Here is a 9,749-nt window from a genome sequence, read left to right on the forward strand (position 1 = left end):
ATTGTGGACCATTAGCATCACCGTGCTAATTCTTTTTCTTTCCTGTTCTGTTATCCTTCTGAAACCCGTCACCTCTGGGTCAATTCTAGAATGACCTCTGATTTGCTAATATTCCCTTGTCTCTGAAGTCTTCCCCAGTGAAAATCAACTTTCAGAGGGATAGTCAAAGGGCCAGCCTTATTCAACCACCCAACATGAGATCAAGCAGAAAACAAGAAAGGTGATCAACACCCTATTGGCATTTGCCACACCAATATGCCACTTACTAAGGCAACAACAATTTGGAGAATGAAGAACATCCATTAACGACAAGCATACCACTAAATGAGTGGGAAGGGAATACATGGGCGTGATCTAACTAGTGAAGAGCAGAAGAGGAAAATAGGTGAGGCTGTTTAATTTTTACTGTGGAAAGAGGAAACTAAACCAAACCTTGAACAGAGATATGTATAGTTGATACGAATCAGACCTGTGCCACTGATTAAATAATGGCCAAATCTAAAGGAGCCGGCTGAAAGGCGGAGAATGAAGGAGCTCAGTCTACAAAGCAGGAGGCAACCATTCATTATTTGCCTTCTTCTCCATCTTTCTGCCAACCAAGGAACGTCAGAAGGGACATGCCTGGCATCCCAGCCGAACCTGCCCGCTTGTCCTAAATTACCGCACCCCGCCGCCTGCCTGGGTGCAAACCTGAGCCACCCACTTTGCTTTTTACTCCCGTCTGACTCAGCAACAAGAAATCTGCTCCCGAAAGCAGCTCCACCGTTCGGTGGATCCCCGCTTTCCAAGGGAATCCTCCTATTCCCGCATAATACTGGCAATCCGGAGTAGCGGAGACAGAGGGAGCTTCGCACTTATCCTTCTCCGGCGTCTGCAAAACTGCAGGTCTCTCTTCCCGCCACTCCGATTTGGATTTTTGCAGCGTTTTAAGCTGCAAGGACGGCAACGGAGCGCAATGCAAAACGCCTTCCAGCCCGTCTACACGCCGCTCCCCAAATCTCTTCTGGAAAGAGTTTGGAGCGGCCGGGCCGGGGAGCTGAACCCGGCTAAACTCGGCGGGGACTTTCTTTCAACCGCGACCCGCAGCGGAGCGAGCTGCACCCGGGCAGGAAAGTGGCTGGAAAGCCGCGTCTCCTCCTGGCGCTCGGGCTTCCCGGCTCCAGGCTCCCGAGCTTCCGCCTGAACCTTTGGAGGCGAGAGAAGCGGAGAGGGCTGGGCTTTTTGCCTAGGTTTGCCCGGCCGTCCTGACAAAACGGACGGGGGCCACACTTCGTCCAACCTTCGGGAAGGCGGCCGTCCAGGTGCAGGAAGAAGCCGTGAGAAGAGAAGGCGGCAGCAGCCTTACCTTGCGCAGCCGAACCGGGGCTGCTGGCACTCAGGATGGCCAAGGCGGGCAAGACGACCATCTGCAGTAAGTATCCCAGTCCCAGTCCATAGCGGGCAGCGGCGGCTTCCAGCCCTTTCCCCATCGCTGCTTTGGAGGGAAACGACTGGAAGCCAAGAGCCCTCGGAGCCCGAGTCCAGCTCGCGCTCCTTCCCGCCGTCCTCCGCCTCCTTCGCGGCGGTGGCGGCGGCGGCGGTTCCTCCGTGAGCTCTCGTCCTCCCGGCCCTCTCGACTTTCCGACGGAGAGGGGAGCAGTGGCGACGGACCGCCGCCCGCTTCAGGAGCGCTGCGCTACCCCGCTTGGCCTCGGAAGCAGGGCAGAGAGGGCTCGTCTGCCCGCCCCGCTCCTTGCAGCGGTTCAAAGCCCACTTGGCGACCGAAGCGACCCTCCGCAACAGACTTCCTTGCCCGACCGTTGCGGCTGCTGCTCCTGCTGCTGCTGCTTCAGCCGCCCCGGCTTGGCCGGTAAACACAGCCGGGGCTCCACCTCAGGTGGGTTGCGCGCTCCTTAGCCCGAATTGCGCGCGGTGGGAAAGGCGTCCAAGCGACGACGACGACGACTCCGAGACGAGCAGGAATGGTCATTTCATAGTCTGGCCGAGAAGTCGGAGGGAGCTGACGGATACCGAGACCGGAGTGGGAGTGGAAGCCGCACCGGCTCCCGCAGCTTCCCTTCCCAACTCCCTCTGGAGACGCGGCGACCCGACAGAAGCACGCTCCTCTTAGCGCGGCGACGCCGGCGTGAAAGCGGAGCGAGAGAGAGAGCGAGCCAGCGCGCCCTTCTCCCTCTGCTTTCCCGCCCCCTCCCCTTCCCGAATGTTGGCCACGAGCTGAGAAGCAAAGCCCCGGCTGAGGCACCTCGCGGTAGCCAATAGTGCTCGGCTTCCCCGAGAACATTGCAAACCCCGGAGCTGGATTTTAGAAGGGGAGTGGCTCCTCCCTGCTAGTGCCGCCTGCGCACTTCAAGGGTGGAGGATAGCCAGAGACGGCGGTGCCGGAGTGGATTTGCAATCCTAAACGCTCTCTTCGACATTTCCAAGATAGGAGAAGAGAAGCCAGACAACATCCTCTACATACAGCAAGCGGGATTTTGAAAAGCGCTTAATTTACCCCTCCCCCCCCCCACTTTCTCCCGGAATCCGGAATGAGAACGGTCAGGAAAATGGCTTTCCGCAAAAGTAGGTTGTTGCGGGAAGTGGAAACGGGAGGGGGAAAAAATGCTGCGCGCACCACTTTTGAGCACCCGGAGAAAAGCAACGGGATGAAATGAATAAATAAATAAATAAAGTAGTAGTTGGATGTGAGGTTTCTGCCAGGCATTTGCGAGTGTCTTATTAGAGCGTAAAGCCTCACAGAATAGGTAGGGATTTTTTTTTCCTGAATAACCTTGTTTAGGATTGAGCAGTGTGGATCAACTAGGAGATGTACGCTGTTTTGGATGGAAGAGCACACTCCATATGTGCCGATAGTTTAGTAGTTGTGAAAATGCCACCTACCAGTGTCTTTTTGCCAGCACTTTCACCAGCTGTAAGGGATGCAGGGCTTGCTTTCTGGAGTAGCTGATTGTAGACAAGAAGAACTGAAGGCAGAGCATCAGAACACACCGACTGTAAAGAGGGTTCAGATTGTTGCTAGTTCCTAACTATTCTGGCAATAAATTTGGGGTTTTCTAAATAATAGTTGCACTTCTAATGGAAATAAGTGGTTACTAAGGTAAAGATAGAGACTTCCTCCCCACTCCTGGTAATTCAGTGGATAATTCAGTTTTATTTGCAGCTATACAAGACTTCTTTGCTATTTGCTCTCTGAATTTTTTTTTTAAATGTTTCAAACCCCTGTGAGCCATCAGGTTTCTTTTCCCAAATATATTTTATTAAAAATTTTAAACAAAAAGGTATAAGCTAATAATAGGCAGTAAGCGAGGAAAAAGAGAAAGAAATCAAAGAAAAAGCAAAAAGTTAAAAAAAAGAAAAGAAAAAGGTTAATAAAAATAGAAAGGAAAAGCATAAAGAAATGGTTTCTGATATTCTTCATTGCAGTTATAAGTACAAATATATTTTACCTTTTTCTCTAGTTAGATCCTATTACTCTTCTTTCTATAATCTATTCTATACTGTCTAATCGTCAAAAACTTAAGTCACAAATTCCTTTTTCACTTTTACATAAAGTGTCCAGAAGAGACTTCCATTTCAGCAAAGTCTTATCAACTTCAGTAACGATTCCTCCATAATGGGTAGTGTCAATTTTTTCCATCTCTGGGCGTACAATAATGTGACTATGGTTTGGAAAATGAATTTTTTTTCAAGGAAATTGAGTACAGGAACATTTCAATAAGACCATAAGCTCACACTCAAGAACAAGGCAAAACTCACTGGCTGAGCTCACACATTGGATTTAACTTGTGTTTGGACACAACACACTAAACCACAATCTAGCCAAGTGCATTTTAGCTTAACATAATAATTATTAAGTTATCCATTGGTTCATGAATACAGCTAGTGTGCATTGTTTGATTTGGGCTTAGGATAATATATATTTGGGCTTAGGATAATATAGGAATCTAGTCTTTGTAGCTTGTAAAGCACAGTTTATGACTTGGTATTCTTTGAAGCTTGCCTCTGTGGTTTTGCAAACCGGTAAAATAAACCATGGCTTAGCACACTGGAACAATGCACTCTGATAAATATGAACCTGTAGATCAGAGCTGTGTAACCTGATGCGGACCCAGATTGTTGGGGGCAATAAGCTGACTTTGTAATAATGCCACTTGGGGGGGGGGGAAAGCCCTAATAAGCAGGCAGTTGGTTGGTTCACATAGTGTGGTGGGATGGAGGGTTTGTTGTCACTGTGTGTTGGGGGGAGAGAGCACAGGGGGAGGCTCAGCTAATCTCAATGTACACATATTGTACTTTGACAATAAAGGTTTATTATTATATACATAGAATGAAGGCTATTGCTAAGCACATTTAATTTGTGCTTAGATTGTAAGCCGCCCTGAGTCTTCGGAGAAGGGCGGGATATAAATGAGATTAAAATAAAAAAAATGCCTTCCAAGAGTGTTAGGACTAAAAAATAAATAAAATTTCCTTTGTGCTGAGTTCTTCCACTAACCTTACAAACATATTCTAGTAAATTTCTTCGTCACAATATAGAAGTAGTTTCCTGTTTCTTCTAGGATGTTTTGTTAATCTCCCAATGTTGTCTAGAATTATTTGATGGTGTCTTCTTTAGGTCCTAATTAGGTGTGACTGTTTAGCTTTTCAAAACCAGCCTACAGTGACTGGCGGTAACACTTGACACCAATAACAACTGCTGCATGTTGGGACTATAACTTCCAGAAATCCCAAAATATCTGGACGCATAGGTAGGCCTCATAAGATGTGATCTGGATAGAACCAACTTCTAATTGCATTATTTGAAAGAAAAAAATATAGCATTTTGCATTCTTGGGCATAACCAAAAAAAAAAAAGAAAAGACAAAGGGCCATTTTTATAAATGTGAGAAGACAGATTTCATCAATATGTACTGGTTCCCATTTCCTCTTCCATGAGCACTCCATGGGTGAAAAAGAATAATCAAATTGAAATAATAAATCAAATGCATGCATTTTCTAAGAAATCTGCTTGAAAAAGCAATAGGTTTTGCTTACTAAATTAGGAAAACAAAGCATTTATTTCTTGCCTTCTTCCATATATACTGCTATTTTGCTAAAATACCTAGTCACAATTGCTTTCTGGCCAACTAATTAAAAAAACAAAATTAACTCTGTAACTCAACATCTGTTAATTGTGTTAATGGCTTATTTGTTTGCTGCATAGTAAACTAAGGGAGACTCAACTTAAGATACATGCAAAGAATTAGTATGAAAATGTTACTTGCTTCACTGTGCGTTGCCCTAATGGATTACTCATTAGGTGTGGTAGACATTAGGCTTTTGTGCATTTAACCAGTTAAAGGAAGACTTAGGCATGGTTGGACTTGATTTGGAATGCATACTGTGACAATTTTGGAAAACTCTCAGGCTATTCTAAGATAATGAATATTCCTAGGACCAAGTATTGAAAAGGAAATTTGCCTGGAAAATTAGATGGGCTGTATTACAGTAACAGAAACATCATTTTGTGCTCCTAGATTTCTTTTTATCTGCAACTTCTTACATTCCCCTTATCATCTCAGATCCCTTTCCAAGAACACCCTGATATCCTAGATCCTATGTTGGGAGAGGATGAATATAGCATTCATACCAGGAAATTTGAAAAAAAAAGACTTCCAAAGTCATGCATCAGGAACAAGCTGACTCTCTCTTTCGTTCCACCATTTTTAGAGCACTACAGACAATTATTGGTACCATAAAGAGGCAGTTTTGTTTAGTGGTTAAGGCACTAGGCTAGAAAGAGGGAGACCAGCTGGGCCAGTCTTTTTCTCAGCCCAATTCATCTCAGAGGTTGTTGTTATGGGGAAAAAGAAGAAGAGGAAGGATATGTTCACCATCTTGTAAAAATAATAAAGGCAGGAGATAGTCGGACAGACAGACAGACAGAAATTATAAACTTTTTAAGGGGTCCTTGGTGCTCTCTGAGCTTGCTTGTTGTCCTGCAGACATTTCATTACCCAAACTAGGTAACATCATCAGCACTGATGATGTTACCCAGTGTGGGTAAAAAAACATCTGCAAGACAACAAGCAAGCTCAGAGAGCACCAAGGACCCCTCATGTCAACCCTGAGCTACAAATATTCTCTTTATTAGTATAAACATTTTATGCTGTTAGGGGCAAAGTAATGGAGAAAGTCTTCCTGATTTTACCTGTACAATAGTATCTCCACCACAAGACTCACACATGAACATATTCTAGTGAAAGGAGTAAGTTCAGAAGGCCCTATTTTATCCTGGTAGAGAGAGGACAAACTATTCCAAAGGAAGCTGAAATTGATCAATATGAAATAATTGAAACAGATGGTAGTGGCCAATAGGACTACTAATGCATAGGGAAACAACAGAGAAATTGATGTTTTCAGTCATTAAAAAATTTACTCCCTTGTGCATAGTTAATAACATATTTTGCTTCCTTTTTAAATGCAAAGTTTTGTAATTAATTAACATGTTTCAGTTTCTCTTTTCATACATAGCAAAACTATAATGTCCATCATATCACTTAATAAAAAGTAAATAAGATGACCTACAGAACTATTACGAAATTTGTACTGGAGGAGTGTGCTTCTATGTATGATTTATGGCTTGTATAGCCCAACCTTTCATATGTGTTATAAAGGCAGGAGAAATGGTTTGTGTGAGTTTCTAACTCCAGCAAAAAGCTACATATTGCAGTTCAGATGTAGAAAGAGAAATTAAAGGGTTATGCGTTTTATAAACTTTCAATGTATGCTCAACAGTGAAGTGGATGTGTGATGATAATTATTAATATAGGATTAAGAACTGCAACATCTATCATATATCTGCAATAAGAACCAGTATAGTGGGAAAAATTAAAACCAAAAACAATACACCATCTGTTGTTTCATTAATAGCAGGTGAAGTGTGTTTACAAGTTATGCAATCCGTCTAATATTTAGACTGTCACATACATTAATAAAGAAGACTACTGCCTACATTTCTGTTCCGACCTAATATGTAAAATTATTTTTACAGCATAGGACTTTCTAGCTTTAACTTTAAGATACACAGTCATTTTATAGGTAATTTTGTTCTTTTTGCAGGGTACATAGGAAAAAAGTACTGCAGGCAACATGGTCTGGAGAACATGCAGAATATTTATAATTGCTTTAATCCTATACATAGTTTCCAGGGAAGTCAACGTATTTTTCTGTAGAGCTGTCGGGGACTGTACCAGTAATCCATAAAGCCAGAATGTGCTGCTCCTTCAAATTCTCAGAGACATTCACTGATAAAAAAAGCCCCAAGGGGTGTATCTCTTTCCAGAATGCAGCCAACTGGGAGTTACATGAGGTGGAAATTAAAAAAAGAGGAAAAGGGAAGCCATTTCATGCCACTCAGTATATCGATTACTCCTTATACAGCTACTAAAAGCACTAAGTATAAACAAATAGTATTAATAGAAGTATTAGGTAAAGGTAAAGTTTCCCCCGGACATGTGTACTAGTCATTTCCAAGTCTAAGGGCTGGTGCTCATCTCCATTTCAAAGCCGAAGAGCCAGTGCTTGTCCAAGGACATCTCCGTGGTTATGTGGACAGCATGACTAGACGCCAAAGGCGCACCGTAGTGGTCCCTATTTTCCTACTTGCATTTTTACGTGCTTTTGAACTGCTAGGTTGGCAGAAGCTGGGATGAGTAACAGGCGCTCACTCTGTTACGCGGCACTTGGGATTCGACCCGCCAAACTGCCGACCATCTGATCAACAAGCTCAGCGTCCTAACCCACTGAGCCACTGTGTCCCTTTATAGAAGTATTAGTTATATTTATTTCTATTGACAATTGGACTGGATCTAAAGCAAAACAGGATTTAGTCCCCTACAGAAACCCCTTGAGCAGGGTAATTACATTTACTGGAAGGAATTCTCCAAGACACAACACAATTTGCCTCTTTCAGATTTATTATTTTATTTTTTATTTATTTTAATTCCATTTATATCCTGCCCTTCTCCGAAGACTCAGGGCGGCTTACAAGCTTAGCAGTAGCCTTCATTCTATGTATATGCCTGCTTATTAGGGCTTTCACACACACCCCATCGGCATTATTACAAAGTCAGCTTAATTGCCCCCAACAATCTGGGTCCATGTACAGTACATGTACAGTACATGTACATGTACAGTACATGTACAGTACATGCCAGCCAATCAATCTGATTGATTGATTGGCTGGCATGTACTGTATATCTGTCCATTTTTCCTTCACGATATTGGGTTGGCCTATCCTTCTCCCAATGTTACATTGCAAAAACTATTTGGCTGAGAAAAAGTGACAGGCCAGAAATTTCTTTGAACGTTTTTGTTGTTACTGATTTAAGTCCTTAGCACAGGGGTGTCAAACTCAATTTCATTGAGGGCCGCATCAGCATTGCGGTTGCCCTCAGGGGGCCGGGTGGGTATGGCCAGGGTGGGCGTGGCCTACTGGGTGGGCGTGGCTAGAGTGGGTGTGACCTACTGGGTGGGCATGGCCAGCTCTACATCATTCGCATCAAGGGTGCCTATGGGGGCCTGGGCAGGAGTGGGACAGATCTGAGGGTCTCTGGCAGAAGGAGGGTCTCTGGGCCAGGGCCAAGGCAGTGGGGGCCGTTCCCTCACTGTTTCCAGGATGGCTTCGCGGGCCACATGAAACCACTTTGCAGGCCGGATGCGCCCCCCCTCCGGCCTTGTGTTTGACATGTCTGCCTTAGCGGATTTCAAAAAACAAAGCAAGGTCCATCCTGGTTAGTTTATGGATGGGAGACCACCACAAAATCTGTTTTTTCTGGCTCTCCCAGCTAAGAAATGGAGATGAGCACCGCCCTCTAGAGTTGGACACAACTAGGCAAGGGAAACTTTTACCTTTATTTTTAGAAGTTGACAAAAAAGTCTTCAAAAGTAAACAATGCTAGACCACTTCCATATCATTGTCAAGAATAACACATGGGGCTGCCCATAAAGTCACAGAGGGGGGAAAAAGGAGAGTTTAGTTCTTTATCCCATTAATGCCACTGCATTCTTATTTCAACACATAATAGATCAGATGAGGAGCTTTAGATGCTGCCTGGTTAAGCACAAGCCGAAAAAAAGTTGCTTATTTCTCCGCCCACCCATCAGGTTCTCTTGGAGGAGGAATCCGTCCTTGTCGCTTTCACGCCTCTTTCTGTCAAAAGAAGCAGCCGGGGTAGATGTATTTATTTTAGAAAACCTGGATATTCAGACGCCTCCAGGATTTTCAGTCGGTGCATCTCTTTGCTCAGCCCTAAGCAGAGCAAAGGGTAACCTACGATCGTGGCTCAACGCTCGCCGCGGCGGGCGATTTAGAAGGGGCGCGGGTGGGATTTGCCTCAAATCTGCGCAGAGTATATATAAAGCAGAACCGAGCTCAAAAGCCTTCCCGACGATCCCGCTGCCACGGGACGGGGGATTCACCCGCAGGGCGATCGGTTGCGCCAGGCGCCAAGGGCGTTACAATCCTGAGATTAGAAGTTGCGAGAGATTTGTTAACTCCCAGAGATCCCTCCTGAAACTCCTCGACCGAAAGACGTAACGGAGAGATCCATTCTGTTATCTACGGTGTGTCCGACCAGGACGGAAGGAAAGCGATGAGTAAATGTGGAATAATGCCGAAGTTTGCCCTCTCCCCTCCGCCCCCAAATGTTGCCTGGGATCGTCTTATCTAGAACAGCGTTTCCCAACCTTAGGAACTTGAAGATGCG

At 44.7% G+C, this 9,749-nt stretch overlaps 1 protein-coding gene across 2 annotated transcripts in view; it reads right to left on the reverse strand.

The window, feature by feature from the left end:
- UNC5C (unc-5 netrin receptor C) overlaps nucleotides 1–1,469 on the reverse strand; it is a gene marked incomplete at both ends in the record, with an annotated part of 343,544 nt that extends 342,075 nt beyond the window's left edge. For both annotated transcript variants that reach the window (XM_081333056.1, XM_081333055.1), the window contains one exon: nucleotides 1,346–1,469. In XM_081333056.1, coding sequence (XP_081189182.1) covers nucleotides 1,346–1,469 — 124 coding nt within the window. The remainder of the gene's footprint in view (nucleotides 1–1,345) is intronic.
- Between the last annotated feature and the right edge of the window lie 8,280 nt (nucleotides 1,470–9,749).

This window comes from Vipera berus (genome assembly GCF_964194415.1).
Source record: "Vipera berus genome assembly, chromosome: 7".
NCBI lineage: Eukaryota > Metazoa > Chordata > Lepidosauria > Squamata > Viperidae > Vipera > Vipera berus.